Source organism: Drosophila suzukii, chromosome 3, assembly GCF_043229965.1.
Source record: "Drosophila suzukii chromosome 3, CBGP_Dsuzu_IsoJpt1.0, whole genome shotgun sequence".
Taxonomy (NCBI): Eukaryota; Metazoa; Arthropoda; class Insecta; order Diptera; family Drosophilidae; genus Drosophila; species Drosophila suzukii.
The window spans coordinates 22,586,109-22,604,373 of record NC_092082.1 but is presented as its reverse complement, the minus strand read 5'-3'; the positions used below and the strand labels follow the sequence as shown (position 1 = coordinate 22,604,373).

The 18,265-nt window shown below is 41.8% G+C and overlaps 7 protein-coding genes across 7 annotated transcripts in view; 5 read left to right on the top strand and 2 right to left on the bottom strand.

The window, feature by feature from the left end:
* Positions 1-3,397, top strand: part of LOC136116981 (ankyrin repeat domain-containing protein SOWAHA-like) — a 35,517-nt gene extending 32,120 nt beyond the window's left edge. Inside the window, exons 5-6 of the mRNA XM_070996936.1 lie at positions 3,192-3,281; positions 3,377-3,397. Of these exons, the coding sequence (XP_070853037.1) occupies positions 3,192-3,281; positions 3,377-3,397 (111 nt within the window). The remainder of the gene's footprint in view (positions 1-3,191; positions 3,282-3,376) is intronic.
* A 617-nt stretch (positions 3,398-4,014) lies between these two features.
* Positions 4,015-6,977, top strand: LOC108011731 (uncharacterized). Its single transcript, XM_070996384.1, has 5 exons — positions 4,015-4,087; positions 4,327-4,416; positions 5,441-5,486; positions 5,895-5,921; positions 6,057-6,977. Exons 1-5 carry the CDS (start codon positions 4,079-4,081, stop codon positions 6,728-6,730), a joined length of 846 nt encoding a protein of 281 aa, XP_070852485.1. The 5' UTR covers positions 4,015-4,078; the 3' UTR covers positions 6,731-6,977.
* A 240-nt stretch (positions 6,978-7,217) lies between these two features.
* LOC108011760 (kelch domain-containing protein 4) lies at positions 7,218-9,968 on the top strand. Its single transcript, XM_017076992.4, has 4 exons — positions 7,218-7,414; positions 7,475-7,780; positions 7,839-8,259; positions 8,390-9,968. The coding sequence occupies exons 1-4, from the start codon at positions 7,301-7,303 to the stop codon at positions 9,067-9,069; spliced, it is 1,521 nt and encodes a 506-aa protein (XP_016932481.4). The 5' UTR covers positions 7,218-7,300; the 3' UTR covers positions 9,070-9,968.
* Positions 9,066-9,924, bottom strand: Pmm2 (phosphomannomutase). Its single transcript, XM_017076993.4, has one exon. The coding sequence runs from the start codon at positions 9,922-9,924 to the stop codon at positions 9,160-9,162; it is 765 nt and encodes a 254-aa protein (XP_016932482.3). The 3' UTR covers positions 9,066-9,159.
* A 578-nt stretch (positions 9,969-10,546) lies between the features above and the next one.
* Positions 10,547-10,966, bottom strand: LOC108011749 (uncharacterized). Its single transcript, XM_065865088.2, has one exon. The coding sequence runs from the start codon at positions 10,878-10,880 to the stop codon at positions 10,704-10,706; it is 177 nt and encodes a 58-aa protein (XP_065721160.2). The 5' UTR covers positions 10,881-10,966; the 3' UTR covers positions 10,547-10,703.
* Positions 10,967-11,266: 300 nt separating this feature from the next.
* Positions 11,267-14,784, top strand: Tsf2 (transferrin 2). Its single transcript, XM_036815051.3, has 7 exons — positions 11,267-11,426; positions 11,514-11,941; positions 12,259-12,392; positions 12,455-12,615; positions 12,677-13,137; positions 13,198-13,362; positions 13,427-14,784. The coding sequence occupies exons 1-7, from the start codon at positions 11,366-11,368 to the stop codon at positions 14,483-14,485; spliced, it is 2,469 nt and encodes an 822-aa protein (XP_036670946.3). The 5' UTR covers positions 11,267-11,365; the 3' UTR covers positions 14,486-14,784.
* Positions 14,785-15,341: 557 nt separating this feature from the next.
* On the top strand, positions 15,342-18,152 carry nst (phosphoglucomutase 3-like protein nst). The gene is made up of 3 exons (XM_017076970.4): positions 15,342-15,567; positions 16,375-17,818; positions 17,880-18,152. Exons 1-3 carry the CDS (start codon positions 15,467-15,469, stop codon positions 17,976-17,978), a joined length of 1,644 nt encoding a protein of 547 aa, XP_016932459.3. The 5' UTR covers positions 15,342-15,466; the 3' UTR covers positions 17,979-18,152.
* Positions 18,153-18,265: the final 113 nt, after the last annotated feature.

The window sequence follows — 18,265 nt, the reverse complement described above, 5'->3', positions numbered from 1 at the left end:
TTTCCTAAGATTATAAAAACAATATTAAAGTTCCACAATTGAAATAATGTTTTTATTCATAGAACAAATTTCAATTTACTATTATTCCTTTTGTGGAAATATATCTGGTGGTCTGGTATAGTTTGTTGCCTAAGAATGACCCAAATATTCTTAAATCACCACCTTATTTGCTGTTCAACGCTCTTTAAAATAACTAATATATATACAGATATTATGATAGATAGATGTACCAAAAAAGTCAACAATATTTGTGATACAGCAACGTAACCCTTTGTGACATGGTGTATGTTTGCATACCCCTTAAATAGTCAACTTAAACACCTTCAGAACTTAATGCTGTGTGAAGTATTCGCAACATCCTTTTATGATCATGAAGCAATAACGGATCAGGAACACGGTTAAATGTCGCACGACCTAAGTATTGGAATCTGTGCTCCTGGAATTTCTGGGCATTTGCGTTCGGTGCGATGCGATGGGATGCGACGCAGGAAGGATTCCACGACGGGACGGATCGGAGGATTGCGGATCCGGAGGAGAGGCAAATCGCTCTGTTTGCTTGCGGTGTGCCAATACAATGCCACAGCTGAACGAGACACAAGAATTTATGGCATTTCACTTTCAAAGACACAAAATTCCTGTCCCTTGCCACCATTAATGGAATGGACAATAAATTTAAACGTGCAGACGGACAACGTGCCATATGTAAAAAGGCTCAGACACTGTAGCGGCAACTTCCCGAAATGGCTAAAATCGCTCCGGAGCTCGGAAACTGCGCGTGAGACGATTTGTAAGCCCAAAACCGGTCGCAGCCTTTCAGCATCTGCCAGCCATCCAGCTAACAAGGCGATAATCCACGGACAATGCCAACTCCGATGCGAATCTCGGCCCTTTTTATAATTAAAAGTATGAGGAGGCTTGGTTATAAGTTCTAAGCTCTATTGATTCGCAAATAGAATAATCAAATATGAAAGAATAAGAGTATTTATTTTGAAATTCCGACAGGTACTCCAAGATTATTATTTGTTAATAATAAATGAAAAGAATGACTAGAACTTTAATAACATTCGGATTAATTTCATTTCGCACAATTTTTTTTTAAAGTTTTAATACATATTTGGTAGGAAAAGGTTATGAAAAGGCTTAAAATATTTTATGACCCACGGGATAACAACTGAAAAGGTATCTCTTAATAGGAAAAAACGTATTCCAAAAATTTTACCCCATGGAAACTCTGACAATGCATTGATTTAATCTTAAACAAATTGTGATTTGTTGTTAATAAATGTATCTAAGTTATTGTTTGGTACCCAAGTTCGCTGAGATTTGAATGTTAAATCAACGTCTAATATAAGGTAATTAAGAAAACAACAAATTAAGTACAAATCCCTTGACTGCTTTATTGTTTTCCCAGTGCCAACTTAATTTTTGCCACCATGTCGCATCTGTTGAGAATTTAATTCCCCTTATCTAATTTGAAAAAATTCGCTAATTGAATAGAGACGAGTCGCAGTATCAGTGTAACCAAATTATACCCACATTCCACCGCTCACGTCGCCGATCCCGCTCCCAAACCCGCTCCCGCTGGCAATTCCCAACTTGCAGCTCCCGGCCGTGATCATTGGTTTGGCGAAAGACAATGGACGAGATTAAATGCCAGGCTGGGCAGATTAAGATGCATCGACAGCAATAACTACGTCAGCAGCAGGAGCTGGAGCTAAAGCTCGAGCTGAAGCTGAAGCTGGATATTCTTAAACGGGAGACACGAAACAAATTTCCCTTGAAAAGAATTACATACCGATCGCCGGATCGGCCAGACTATGGGAATTGACTCAAGCTGAAACTCTATTTGTTCGACCCGATCTCGGGCCGTTTTGCGATCTCCGCGTTTGTCGTCGCCGTCGCCGTCGCCGTCCAGAAAGTCAGAAAGTGACCGTCTTCATTGTCAACACATGGGAGATACGTACGTGGGCTGCAGTGCGGCGGCAAACAATTCTATAGAAAATCAGACATGCACCGCCGATGGAAATGCACCGGTGGCGATCTGGCCAAGATCTGCCGGCGATCCTCCAGCTCCAGCTCCAGTTCGGCACAGTTCCGTCCAGCGACGGCTTATCGCAGCCGGGCGAATCGTTTTGCCATACTAAATTATTATGTTAACATGAAAATAATTGAGGCAACAGGCATTCGGCGGTGGCTGGCCAATTTATTTATATCGCTAAATCTCGGATACGGCAGCTGGGTCGAGTCCTCGTCCTCGGGTCTCCAGTTCGGCGGTCCAGAGACCAATTGATGGCGGAACAAATAGTCCCAGAACTGGGGCATCTGCGACGCGATTGGGACACCGACTGGTAGTCCAGCTACCGTTCCAGATAGCGTGCTTACAATTAATCCCTCAACAAATATGTGCAAACACTATTCAAAAGAACAAGAAATATTAAAATTGTTAAGAGTTATTTATAATCTAGTATCTGTAAAAACCCCTTTCGTGTAATATTTCATTGTATCTCGAACTATTATATCAATATGATCTTAAAGACCGAAAAAAATTGTTTAATATTAGATAGGGGTTAAGCCAATTATCATATTTCCAAGGTACACATACTTACAGTTAATAACAATAATAATAAAAATATAAAAATTGTTATAAAGTAACATCGCGTAACATTTCATTACACCTTAAATTATTAAATTAATATGATCTTAAGGACCGTAAAAAATTGTCTCATCTATAAGTTTATAGTCACCATTTTATTAGCAGATAGTTTTACCAATTCTCATATTTCCAAAGTACAAATATTTACAATTAATCCCTTAACAAGTATGTGCAAACACTATTCAAAAGAATATCTATAGAAACCCATTTCGCCAAATATATCATTATATCTTGAATTATTAAATCAAAATGATCTTAATCTATAAGTTTATAATCACCATTTAATTAGCAGTTAGTGGTTAAACCAATTATTATATATCCAAGGTAAAAATTTTCCTGAAATATGTATGTATTTCTAATCTTTTACCAAGATTTAATCTGTTAAATCATATATTATTCATTTCATCAAACTATTTATTATTAACATGAGATTATATTTTTGTATGAATGTGTTTAGGATTTTTTTAAAGTTGCAGACTGAATTAAAAATGTATGTTATGATAATAGGACATACTAAGCAGGTACTAATTCTTTTCAGTCCGCTTTGCACTGGGCAGCCAAGCACGGCAATGAAGATGTGGTTAAACTAATTGCCGGCACCTATAAGGCCGATGTAAATGCCAGAACGGTAAGCGATTGTCTGAGATGGCAACGTGTTAACCTGAAGATTTTAATATACCCTTTATTCCATGTGATCGCTTTCGCCAACTGTTGACGCTTCAGAACGGGGTGAGTGATATGTAAATCTATTGAGACAATTTTAATAATATACGAACCGACTTATTGGCTTGTCCCAGTCGCGCGTAAATGTGCGTCACATGTCACAAAGTCGCGTAACATAACCCTTTCCCGGGGGTTTTGGACTGAATCTGATCCGAAGGCGGCGAGCAGGCTGTGACAAATCATGACGAGCATATCCAATTGGGCCTCACCGGCCTGTCGCCTCCAATCTAACTCAATCCTTTCCTTGCGCATTCAAGTTTACAAAATTTTAAATTGAACGGTGCTTTGTTCCTGCGAAATTAAATTCACTCAAATGTATTAAAATGTCACATCCACATTTGAAACAAAGTGAGTTGTCAATCACAGTCCGCAGGATTCGATACGGTGCTGGCAAAACACACCGCAAATGGCAAAACATGGTCTTTTATAGACCACATGTAGAATTCACAGGGGAATGCAAAGCAATTATCAATGCGGTTTTCTAGAGCTCAATAATTACATGCACCTAATATATTCCAATTCTATTATAACTTTCTGTAAACAAAATTTTAAAAACTTCGTTTATCTTAAAAAGGTTACGAAGAAACTATTACTAGATTGGTCGTACATATAATAAAATAAATTTTTGTTTTTTTTAGGGATACACACCCCTTCATTTGGCTACCCAGTTTGGAAGAGATAATATTTTTGAATTACTCTGGAATGTCTATAGTAAGTATTTGATATTATATTTTTATAATTTAATTAATTTAAACTTAGAAAGTACTCGTTTATGTATTAGTTTTGATTAAATGAAATGGCATATCTTAAACAATATAAAGCACAACTAATTACATATGTATATTACATTATATCAATAGATAAGATAGGATAATAGATATCAATAATTATTAATGGTCTACAAATTCGGAATAATACAACTTTGTGATCCACTTTCTCCACCCTTTCAGAGGCCAATAGGGACATCATGGACTGGAGTGGCAACAAGCCCCTGGACTACAGTCGCCAGCGGTCGAGTGTGTCCGCCTCGACCTGCAGCAGTGAGTATGAAAAGTATTTCTTCAGCGCGGAGGTGAACAACAACTACCACCTGGGATTCATTGAGAGTAGTCAGATAACCGGCGGTACACTGGGCAGTGCACTAACCCGCGGCAAGAAGCGCGCTCAGAATCGGTTTGCCACAATCAGCGGTGGTTCGGTGGGCGGCGGTGGGGCGGTGTCCCGTTCGCAGTCGATGATGGTCCACCGGCGGCCCAAAAAGGCTCCGGGGCAACCGCTGTCGGGGATCTTTAAGCCCAGCACCGAGGAGGGCGACCTGTTGCCCTGCGAAATAGAGGGGCATCCGGTTCCCTTCCGCGGCGCCTCCACTCGACGCAAAGAAAGCTTTCTCCGCAAAACCTTTCGAGCCACCGCGGGTGGCAGTCGTCGTCAGTCCACCAAAGATGTTGTTACTAACCCACCAGAGCATGGTTAATTGGTACACTCGCTTGTTTTATAATCTTTCACCTGTATTTACCCTTTCTAAAATGTGCTAATGTATATACCTATATGGGGCACCTAAGTATATGGTTGGAGCTAAACTAAAAATATTTTATACACTTTTACATTCAAAATGATTCTATGAAATATTGTACAAAACTAAACTTTTTACAGAACAACACTTTCCTAGTTCATAAGAACCAAAGCATGGCCTTTTTATATTATACTTTTACCAAGGTGTATCGATTAACTTACTATAAGAAAATAACTCCTTATGTACATACCTATAAATAATCGCATGTTTATTGGCACAACCAAATACAATAAAATACTTACACAACAAAACTAGTTCTGAACTGGAAATCTATACCAAACATATAACAGATTCTTGCAAGACATAATATAAACCCAACTCAGTTCATAAAGAGAATGCGCTTTCGGAATTAATAATATTTACCCTCGTTTGCAAACATTGTTGCCCATCATCAAAAAACATACTGAAAAGTAGAGTATACGAACTTAAACTGAGCTAGTAATTAATATAAAATGGGAACCTCTATCTATTTTCAATTTTGCTGCATGTAGAGATTCAAGCGATGCGATTCAGCGGCGGACTCAACGGTACCTGGAGGCAGGTTGAGATTTAACGATCTTGAGTATTTCAAAACCATTAGTGTTGATTAAAACCATGTTCAATTTATTTGGCTAGCTTAACTTTGAGTTGCAACCTTGGCTTCCAAATGTAACCTTTCGTATTTAGCCTGTAAATATATGCTTTTTGTACTCTGTTAGCTATAAATCTTTATTTTAGTTTAATTTTCGCAAGCATTTGAGTTGCAAATCCCGTTTGCGTTGCTGTTGGTAAGTTTCCTTTCTGTTTTTTCAATGTTTATCCTCTTCGCCTGCATTACTTTGTACTTGATTTCAAAAGTCCGCTAACTTAAGGCATTTTTTAAGTTTCTGCACGTTCATTTGATATGATCTTTAAAAAGTATGGTTAAATATTAATGATAATTTTTTATATTTTTTTCCTTCACAGAAATCAAGGCTCGCAAAAAGCATGCAAGTAAGTAATACTTTTTAATACATTTTTTTACACCTACCTATTTCGATTAACCTATTTCTAAACAATTGAACCTGTGTATAAGATGTGTATAAAAACGGATCAAATGATTTTAATATAAACCTCTTATCTTTCCAGTCGAAAAAGATTTGGGCTTCCTGCGGATTGGTTCGTTGAATGTCAGGGTAAAGAAGACCACCGAGGCGTTCAGCAATTTCTTGGGAGTGGGCAATGGCAGTGGGGTGGCCCCGATGGGCTATGGCAGTGGCGGGGGAGCGGGGGCAGCAAGTCGCCCTCACCATCGGTCTCACCGAGCCCCTCACCAACGTCATCATCACCACGTTGGTACGACACGGAGTCGGCATCCGAATCAGAGGGCAGCGATGAGCACACCCTACGGGACGAACGGCGGCCTTCCATCGAGGGCGAGTGTTCCCAATAACCGGAATATCTACGACGGAGTGCACAAGTCTTGGGGATCGGCAGACAACATACCACACCGATCGGAGGAGCTAATGCCGCCGCCCAAGACGGTGGATTATATCAGCAAGCGGAACAAGTCCTCGAAGCGCTCGTCCTATGCCTCGAATGCCACCGATTCACCCCGGGATTCCATTTGCTCCTCGAACTCCAGTTCCAATCTGAATGGCGGATATAGCAGCATGCCCACGACCCCGAATCAGTTGCGTGCTCCCAAGGGCATCGCTACATCCTTCGCAGTGGATTCCGATTCGGACTCCGCCTGTGGATTTGACTCCAGCTGGTCGGTCAACTGTCGTGGATCTTCAAGCAGCAATCCATCGCAATCCTAAATACCTGAATAAGTGTGTTAAGCCACAAGCCCAAATGTCTACATACCATACAACATATAACATTGACCATGTAATCGTGAAAGTATTTGTTTTTTAATGAACTAAAATATTATTTAAGACTAACAATTTTTTGTGTCTGTGAAATATTAATTTGAAAGAAGCTTTTGTTTTGTCTTTATTGTCACACTTTGTACCCATCCTATAAACATAACGCAGTATATATGAATTCCTGATTAAAAATTAAAGTTTATATGCTTTTTGTTGCATTTATAAAAAAATATATTGTTTTATTTGTAATTTAAGAAATTTTTTTAAAAACGTTTTATTCGTTTACATTTTTTTCTTATAATTTTACTTAAATGATCAACAATAAAACAATACTACTCAATTTAAACTCAAAAATCTCGCGCGCCCTTTTCAAAAAACCCGTTAAGATATTTCTCACAATTCCGCTCTCAGCAAGTATCTGGTATTTCTAATACGGGCTCTTCTTCTTAATACTCGAACGGTACACGTGCGACTAAAATTGTTTGTTGATTTAAATTTCCGAACCGAAATAAACCTAATAAAATGGGCAAGAAGGACAAGAACAAGAAGAAGGGCAAAGGAGCCGAGAAGACGGCCATGAAAACGGATAAAAAGCAGGCAGCCCGGCAAAAGAAAATGCTGGAAAAGCTGGGAGAAGTAAGGATAAACATAGTCGCTTTCATATCATATTTACTAATACGACAACACTTTTTGTAGGCCAATATAGCTGATATAATCCAACTTCTGGAGGCCAAGGAGGGAAAGATTGAGACCATCAGTGAATCCGTTTGCTCTCCGCCAACTCCACGATCGAATTTCACCTTAGTTTCCCATCCGGAAAAGGAGGAACTCATCATGTTTGGCGGGGAACTTTATACGGGAACTAAGACCACAGTTTATAATGACCTATACTTTTACAATATTAAAACTGGCGAGTGGAGGGAGCTGAGATCGCCTTCAGGTCCCACGCCAAGAAGTGGACACCAAATGGTGGCTGTGGCCAGTAATGGAGGAGAGCTTTGGGTTAGCTGGAAATTATAATTTATTGAGAAACCTTAAAAATAATGTACTCCTCTTCTAGATGTTTGGAGGAGAGCACGCCAGTCCCTCGCAGCTGCAGTTCCACCACTACAAGGACCTATGGAAATTCTCCCTGAAATCCCGCAAATGGGAAAAGATATCTGCCCCCAATGGGCCCAGTCCAAGGAGTGGCCATCGAATGACCGTCTCCAAGAAGCGTCTATTCATCTTTGGCGGCTTCCATGATAACAACCAGTCGTATCATTATTTCAACGACATTCATATTTTCTCGCTGGAGTCTTACCAGTGGCTTAAATCTGAGATCGGAGGAACTGTTGTACCATCCCCTCGTTCTGGATGCTGCATAGCAGCTTCTCCGGAAGGCAAGATCTACGTTTGGGGAGGTTACTCAAGGGCCTCCATGAAGAAGGAAGCTGATCGGGGTGTAACCCATACGGATATGTTTGTTTTGAGCCAAGACAGTAAGTTATCAAACCGTATTTATTGAGATACGATGGATGTAAAACACAAAAATAGCGTTCTATTCTTGTCCCCTTATTATTTTCAAACATAGCCTTGTTAATCTACTAATTATATCTTATTTCATTTTAGAAAACGCTGGTGATGCTGATAACAAATACAAGTGGGCCCCAGTAAAGCCCGGAGGATACAAACCCAAGCCGCGTAGCAGTGTTGGCTGCACTGTGGCTGCGAATGGCAAGGCCTATACCTTTGGTGGCGTCATGGACGTCGATGAGGACGACGAAGATGTCCACGGTCAGTTTGGCGATGAACTCCTGGCCTTCGATTTGACCTCTCAAACATGGCGGTTGCAGGAGATCCAAACGAAAAGCAGCCCCGCTGAAAAGAAGGAAACGGACGAGAGCAAGGATGTTGAGATGTCCGCTCCTGATAAGCCCGTAACCACCACCACAGATGGCATTTTCACAGTTACCGTTGGTGGACCTAGTACGAGTACTCCTTATGTGTCCAACATACCGAGTCTTTTCCCTAAATCCAAACCAACCAATGTACCATCTCCGCGCATGAATCCCGGCCTCTGCGTTTCCAAGGGAACACTTTTTATCTTTGGCGGAATCATTGAAGAGGACGCCAAACAGCTGACCTACAACGATTTCTACTCTCTGGACTTGCACAAACTGGAATGGAAGGTTATAATACCTAATAACTTGAAGGCACACGACTGGGAAGATAGCGATAGCAGCAGCTCCGACGAAGAATGCAGCGGCGATGATGATAGCTCTAGTAGCTCTGGTATGGACACGGATTAAATCTTGCAAATGACTATATATTAAATTTGGTTAACAATTGTACACATGTATAAAAAATGGAATTTTTTATGTTGATTGATCTCGGTTGCTTCACAGCTCCAGAATCTCAGCAAGGATGCGTTGTGTGTCCTTGGGAGTGTACACCCTATGGCTGATAGTTCGAGGATCGCTGTAAATCTCATAATCGTTGCCGCCCGGCTCCGTTTTATCGCCGAAAAAGTGGATTTCCTTAAACTTGTAGTAGGCTTCGATGTGACGCAGGCAGTAGGTTTTATCCCAGCCGTGGGGGAAGACATCGAAACTGATCTGACCACCAATGGAGTATGTGAGGTCCACGTCGGCAAACTCCTCCTTGAGATCCTTGATCATTTTCTCCCGCACTTTGTGTTCAATGTCGTATTCGGCGAACATATTCCGCTCCTCCCGGGTGCACTGTCGCCCAATGGGGCACACGTTCATCATGCCATTTCGGAACTCGATGAAGGTTCCCCTCTTGATGGGCACATCCAGTTCGGATAAGTAGCGCAGGACAAAGTTGATGAAGCGCTTCAGGGTTTTCTCTCCGAGATGCTTGATGATATTCTGCTTTCCCACCTCCTTGCCTCCCTCAATCTGCACCAATCCATTCTCCGGGAATATAAAGTCGAACTCATTGAGGATCTTGTCGCCGTTCAGCTGCTCGAACATCTTCTCCAGATCGGAACCTCCTACGATTCCAATGGTCGCCCTGGGTTTCACCTTCGAGTAGAAGAACTCCTCGAACTCTGGAGTCACCACAGATCTGGGCATGGTTAAGGTCCCGTCCACGTCGAAGAGCAGGAGGATTTCGTCACGTTTCAGTGCTGCGGTACCCATTTTGCATTAGACTAATTGAGAAGCCCCAGGTATTTATTATCCAAGATTTATGTCCACGTATGATTTCGATTTCAGATAAAGAACCTTGTAAGCGGCAACGAGTTGGTGAGAAATTCCCTAAAGCTTTAGCTGCACCGGCCAAGAACCAGTTCCGGAACCATGTTGCACTCAGAACTTATATTTTAAAATGTATTTTAAGTGATAACAGAAATAATTTTTATTATTGATTTTTGAAAACCAGGTAATATATTTTGTAATTAAAACCCCGTAAGTTTTAGGGAAGTTTTCTAAAAGGTTTTAAAACCATCGAAAGGAGTGGTTTGAATTTTGTGAGACAATACAGAGAATTTCAAAAAAGCAAATCTAAACATAATGAATTGTAGACTTGAAGATTTATACAAGAAATTTAACAAACAACTCAAGCTTTCTAGGCAGATTTATAAGAATTTTTAAAAAGATTGTTTTAAATACTTAGAGTCAATTAAAATTAACTCATGCGTTAGTTGACAATCAGCCTGATGCGGAATGAAAACGTTTGCCAGCTTTGAGTGGACTGTATATATTTAATAATATATTATAATGAACAAAATTAGTATTTCATATACCAAAACAAACTAAATGATTCTAATTAAAATAACGACTGCAATGCGTTCATCAACACAGCCTATTTTGTATTTTCGTATAACTTAGAATATGTACATTGATGCCGGGTATCATGTAAACGAAAATACACATATTTGGGGTTTTAAAAGTACAAATGGAGTATCGAGTCGGGGATTTTACTGCCTTTTAATGTGCTGCAGCTCATCTCTCTTTATCTTGCTGTATTCCTGGAGGCTTTTGTACTTCTCGGTGTTCAGCATCGGGTCCACAATCACTGGGTACAGGGTTAGCCCCACAGCTCCAAAGATGCAAGACACGAAGCCAACGAATCTCCACCCACGTAGAACTGCCATTTAGCTGGTAAAATTGTATATTTTTAGTTTAAAGAATTTCTCGGTTTGTTATTATAAAACACAAAACACCTGGTTGGTCGTAATGCGCTAAAAAACACCGCATGAAAGGTCACACCAGAGTGGTGTGTTTGTGGTAAGTTACAGTAAACACTCGTTAACAAGAATGGTGGAAATATGCAAGCAAATATCTGAAATTAAGATGCAAAATAAGTAAATTAATATTATATGGGTGTTCCATAGAAAGTTTATTTTTATTTTACACCATTTCAATTTTTTTCTTGCAAAATTCTTTATTTTGTTCTTCAATCAATTTGCACATCAATTACTTCTACTGTAGGTACCTGTTGGTATATTTTCTGAGAATTGTTGGTATTTTCTTCTGCGCGGTAACACTGGCTATCTTGAGCTGGGCTTGGGTGTGGTGTATTGTTTGAGTAATTGTTTTCAAGATTGGTCTTTTAAGTTAAATTACTAATATCCTGAAAATGGCTAGGAGCCTCGTTTTAGTGGCTCTGGCCGGAGCTTTATGTTTGACCCTTGCTTATGGTAAGTTCGATGGCGGAATAACGATATCCGCGATTTCTAGGGCGTTGGCATGACTCCAAGTATTTTCGTAAACCATTCATCTTACAGCACAACATCACTATAATGAGCACAAAACCAGCAGAATCATCTGGTGCACCAAGAACCAGGCTGAGCAATACAAGTGCCAGAATCTCACGGTGGCCATCGAACGCGATCGGGCATTGTTCGACGAGGTGTTCCTAAATCTCACCTGCTTCATGGCCTACAGTGCGGATGAGTGCATCCACCACATCGATCGCGAGAAGGCCCACATAACTTCGCTGGACGCAGGAGATGTTTTCACGGCGGGACGGTACAACTCCCTGATCCCCATCATGCAGGAAAAACTGGAGGGCGGCTTCGCGGAGTACCAATCCGTGGCCGTGATCAAGAAGGGATCGCTGCAGGAGTTAAACAATCTCCACGACATGCGGAACAAGAGGGTCTGCTTCCCCTGGGTGGGCAGTCTGGCCGGTTGGATTGTTCCCGTTCACACGGTGAGAATCGCTTTCATAAGCCAATAAGTTTAAAAATAACATTAAATTAAGAGTTATATTTTAGGAATTTATTTTTTTATAGTCCAAAGGTATCTTCCATAGGGGTTTTGTAGTTTAAATGATTCGAAAGTACGTAAGCTAGTTCTAAAATCATTATTCCTTAAAAAATGGCGTTTACGGGTGCTAGAAACTACTCAAGCCTCTAGAGATTGATATAAAGTTGTAAACCAATATAAATTGTAAATGTTATTATATGTAGGAAGTCAATTGTCTAATAATAACATAATAATAATAACAATAATCCCATAACTCGACAGCTCCAAAGAGAGGGTGGCATGGAAGTTGTGGATTGCAACAATCAAGTGAAGACAGCTGCTAGCTATTTTAACGATTCGTGTGCCGTGTACTCCCTGTCCGACAAGTACAATCCCATCGGCGACAACTCTGATAAGTAAGAAGCGAAGTAAATGTTATTTTAAAAGCCTTAACTTAAAAGTAATTTTTTGAAATTAGACTTTGTACGCTTTGCACTGGAAAAATCCCTGGCGGTCGTTGTTCGTCGGCAGATCCTTACTTTGGCTACGAAGGTGCCTTCAAGTGTCTGCTGGAAAAGGGAGATGTGGCCTTTTTGCGCCATTCCACAGTAACTGAAATGCTGCAGACCACCGAATTCCGTAAGTTGTGAATGGGGACCTATTGAGAACTCTTTACTTATTTCAACGGAATTGTTTTTAGAAAACTTGTCGCCCGACACTTTTGAGCTGCTCTGTCGCGATGGTCGTCGGGCACCCATCAACGATTACCGGCAGTGTAATTGGGGCCAAGTTCCCGCAGATGCCATTGTCACATCTTCAGCTCGCAGCTTCGGCGATCGAAAGCAGTATCAGCAGTTCTTGAAACGCATTGCGGAGCTGTACTCCGATGGAACCCGCGATGAGCAGGGCAGACAGGGAGGACAAGGATTCAACAACCGCAACAATTTCAACGATCAGGGTCAATCAGGCCCCTACAACCAATACGACAATAATGATCCCTACAGAACGCAAAATCAGTACGATCAGTACCGCAACGAAAGATTAGACAGTAGTTTTTCTTCAGAGAGAAATCCGCAGGACGGGACAAACACTTCAATTCTCTATGAGAAATTCCGCATCTTCGAGTCCAAACGATATGGCAAGCCGAATTTGCTGTTCCAGGTTTGTGGTAGTTTCTTCTTGTGATGAAACATATAAATATAACGTATTCCTTAATTGTAGGACTCAAGCCGGGCTCTTACTGTCATTCCTGAAGATGATCAGTCCTTTACCAAGTATTTAGGACCTGCCATTAACTTTATTTACGGCATTCGTGAGTGTCCAGTTCCAGCAATGACCCTTTGTGTGACTTCGGAGAACGAACTGGAGAAATGCATCAAGATGAGGGTGAGTTTAAATGGAATTCAATGAAAGGAAGGTAGTCTTATTGATCCTTTTCCCAACCTTACAGACTGCCTTAAAAGCGCACCTCCTGAAACCGGAACTCATCTGCAAGAAAATGCATTCTCACATAAATTGCATGCAGTTCATCGAAGCGGGAAAGGCTGATATTTCCGTTTTCGATGCCGGAGATGTATACACTGGCGGACTGAACTACGATCTGATTCCGTTCATGTCGGAGGTGTACAATCTGGGTGAGCCCGAGTACTATGTGGTGGCAGTGGCCAAAGAGGAGGATCCGGACACGGAGTTGACGTACCTGAAGGGCAAGAATACTTGCCACACGGGCATCAATACCGCCGCTGGCTGGACATATCCAATGGCTCTGTTCATCTCGAACGGATGGATTCGCCCGTACGGATGCGATTCGGTTCGTGCTGCCGCAGAGTACTTCACCAAGTCATGTGTGCCGGGTGCAATTAGCAGTGAATACAACACCGGAGTGCCCTATGACAGCATGTGCGATCTGTGCCATGGAACTAGCTATCGGTACTGCCGTCGCGATGCCTCGGAGGATTACTACGGACATACGGGAGCTTTCCGGTGTTTGGTGGAAGGTGGCGGTCATGTGGCCTTTATGAAGCACACCACCGTGATGGAGAGCACGGGCGGCAAGCGCAAGGAATGGTGGGCCAGGAATGCCCTAAACGACGATTTCGAGCTTCTGTGCACAGATGGTACCCGAGCCGAGATTCAGGACTACAAACGCTGCAATCTGGGCAAGGTGAAAGCCAATGCCGTCGTGACTCGCGGCGGAGTCAACTACAACGAGACCCAGATGAATGCCTATATTAACCTGCTGACCTATGCCCAACAACTGTACGGCCGAAAGGAAGTGGACGCCTTTAGCTTTAGCATGTTCTCCTCGCCAATTGGTCACTACGATCTGATCTTCCAGGATGCCACGCGGCAGTTGAAAGTCATTCCACCCAACAAGCGACGCTACGATTCATATTTGGGCAGCGATTTTATGCGCGCTCGCCGCATCACCGATTGCTACGCCGGTGCCTCCCAAGTGGCATTATCCGTAGGCCTGCTCCTGGTGGGCTCCCTTGTGGCAATATTGTGAGTCAATGGACTCGATAAGATTTCGAAATTGTACAAGCATCTCTAGCACAAAGAGAAACATATCAACCGTTTTACATTCCAAATATTTTTAAGTATAAAGAGAGATCCCTTCCGTCCGAAAATATCAGCCGAAAAATATCTGAATAAGGCTATAATTTTATTTATAAACTGCCTGTGCCTTAATATAGTATTTGTTTGTGTACATACCAACTAAGTCCTTCCAAAAAAAGTGTACCTAGGATATGTAAGCCGACTCTTTTACAACAGCTTATAAGTATACAAATAAAATAACGAAATTAATGAGCTGCTGGTCTTATTTCTTATTCTGTCGTTTAGTGGTTAGGCTACCAAACATCTTAAGTTGTAAGCTGGGATACAAATATGTTTTTTGAGGTAAAAAATGAACAGTACTTCTTGGATTGTGTTTTTATAGGGTAACATTTTGAGGAATACAAAACTATTGGATTTCTATTTTAAAAATAACAGAGTAATCCAAATTCAGTCTTATCAATTTAACTAAACATGCGAGCTAATTTATTTATGTATCTGTAAGGGTCAGACAAGATTTTTGCTAATATTAATGAATCCTATTATCTTGACCACAACTATACCCGCCAAATTTAAATTGGGTGTGAACGCCAACGACTTTACGGTAATATGGCTTTTCCCAACGTTTCATGAAAAGAATTGGTTAAAAACGATTTGTGGGCCCTTTCAGACTCTCTACAAAGCGAATTATTCAATAAAAACATGAAAACGTTACGGAAATAAATAAAAACTATTATAAACTATTTTGAAGTGTGACCATAACGTGGCGACCAGAAAATGCATTCTTCGGGGGTAACGGTGTTAGGCCTCAGTGGTCACACCCGCCTGCAGAAATTCCACACATCTGTGAAATTCGTAAATTTCGAAAGTCCGGAAAAACCGGACGGAACCTGCCACCTTGCTCTGGACCAGTTGCACCACCTTCGATCGCAAAATGTCAATTAATCTGCGCACCGTCTACGCGTTCGCCAGGGAGATGTATCCGAAGACTTCCAAGGAGCCCGTCCAATACGGAACAGCTGGCTTTCGCGGCAAGTAAGTTGTCTTAATTAACGATCTTCGTGCCAATAATCATTATGCTAACACCCACACGTTGCATACGTTGGCCGTATTTGATTAGCAAATAGGGCTTGTTTATTTTACGATAAGTACAGCGATTGCATGCCCCATGTTGTTGGAACTGGGGGTTTATTTATAGATATTGTTCACCTTTTATCAATGGACATGCCCTTCTTTCGCCGATGTAGTTACGTTTGTATGTATGTTGGGGCGTGCATGTGCATAGGGGCATACATATGTATGTGCCTACAGTCGGGGCAATCAAAATAGTTCTGCAAGTGCAAGTTGCATTGGCCATAATCGATTATAAGAACTAGGTAGTTCTTCAATTCTACCATTGGGAACACTTCAAAATATATAAACATTAAATGTACGTTTAACTTCAACTATTTATCTTGCGGTTACCCTACCAAAACCCTTACTAGTATGAAACAAAGCTGATTATAAAGCTTAACCGCAGTTTACTATGGGTTTCAACAATGCATATGTTTCCATTGGCTTATCAACCTTTTGTAGAGATAATGGTTAAAATAGATAGTTACACTGATAGCAACGCGATTCGTCACTATGTATACCATCTTGTATAAGAATTTTCCTATTTAAGTCAGATACCACTATGGGTTGCTTACAGATCTACACATGCATCTTAAAACATTATTAATTATTAACGACTACTCTAAATACTTCATATATTCGTTGTTCATATATTCTTCATAACATCGTTTTAAACTTAGTTTAATATTGTCTGTTAAGCCATCAGTAACAATTTTGTTACTTTTTTAGAGCCGAATTCCTGGACAGCGTGATGTTCCGCATGGGAGTTCTGGCCACCTTGCGATCCCGGTATCGTGGTGGCTCCGTTATTGGCGTGATGATCACGGCATCACACAATCCGGAACCGGATAACGGAGTGAAGCTAGTCGATCCCAAGGGAGAGATGTTGGAGGCCAGCTGGGAGGCGATAGCCACCGATCTGGTCAATGTCAGCGACCAGGAACTGGAGCAGCAGGTGGCCAAGATCATCAAGGACAACAACATCGATGTGACGACGAGTTCCCAGGTGTTTGTGGGCATGGACAACAGATACCACAGTCCGAGATTACTTAAAGCGGTGGCCGATGGAGTGATAGCGCTTAAGGGAAACGTAAAGGAGTACGGAATAGTGACTACGCCCATGTTGCACTATTTTGTAGTGGCCGCGAATACGAAGGAGGCCTATGGAAAGCCCACGGAGGAGGGCTACTACGAGAAACTGATCAAGGCCTTCGAACTGCTGCGAAACGGGCGCCTGGAGAACGGAAACTACCGGAACAACATAATATACGATGGCGCCAATGGAGTGGGTGCCCGAAAAATGTTGCAGTTCATCAAGCGAATGAAGGGTTCCCTGAATGTGACGGTCATCAACCAGGGCATTGGTGTCGGCAAGATCAACGAGGACTGCGGTGCGGACTACGTGAAGGTCCAGCAAAGGCCGCCGAAATCGATGCCCGAGGTGGAAGCCTTCACGAGGTGTGTTAGCGTGGACGGAGATGCCGATCGGGTGGTGTACTTCTTCAGCGACGACAAGGGCGAATTCCACCTTTTGGATGGCGATCGCATAGCCACCTTGATCGCTGGCTACCTCATGGATCTTGTTAAGGAGGCCGAGATTAGTTTAAGGTTGGGACTTGTGCAAACCGCCTATGCCAATGGAGCATCCACCGACTACATAGTCGACGAACTGAAGTTCCCCGTTTCCTGTGTACCCACGGGCGTGAAGCACCTGCATCACAAAGCCTTGGAGTACGATATAGGTGTTTACTTCGAGGCGAACGGCCACGGAACGATTGTGTTTAGTGACAATGCTAAAGCCACGATTGCCCAAGCGGCCGAAACTAAAGAAAGTGCCAAGACTTTGTTGCTCCTCATTGATCTTATCAACGAAACGGTCGGAGACGCTATTTCAGACATGCTACTGGTTGAAACAATCCTAAACCACAAGGGCTGGGACGTCCAAGACTGGATCTCATCGTATAAAGACCTGCCCAATCGGCAGCTGAAGATTAAGGTTCAGGATCGAAACGTTATCGAGACCACGGATGCGGAGCGAGTGTGTGTGAAGCCCGAGGGTCTGCAGACGGAAATCAACAATGTGGTGGCCAACTACAAAAGGGGTCGGTCCTTCGTTCGGCCGTCCGGAACCGAGGATGTAGTGCGGGTCTATGCCGAAGCTGCCACCAAAGAGGTAATACTTTATAGTACTTAATAGATGTTACAATTCCACTATATTAAAATCTTTACCACAGGACACGGACAGCCTTGCCTATGAAGTGGGACTTCTGGTGCAGAAACTGGCTGGTGGAGTTGGCCCGGAGTTGACGAAACCGAATAGTGCCCATCTTTAAAAAAAAACGAACCAACCTCAAAGGAATCGATTTTCGACACAGGTCCTAGCTGGAGCAATAAATCTCTTAACTTTAAGGTGCTCAATAACTTAAAAGTCTTAACTCTCAAAAGCATTTATACTGTAATTGTTCACTGTCTTGTATGTTCTAAAGATGAGATGTTTTTTACCACTATCTATAAAATTCTACTTATTTTGACACTGTGGGAGTTGAAACCTGATTATGTAGTTCGTTATTCCTGATTGGAGAGCATTATGCAAATGCACGTTATTTTTTTTGTTGAGCTA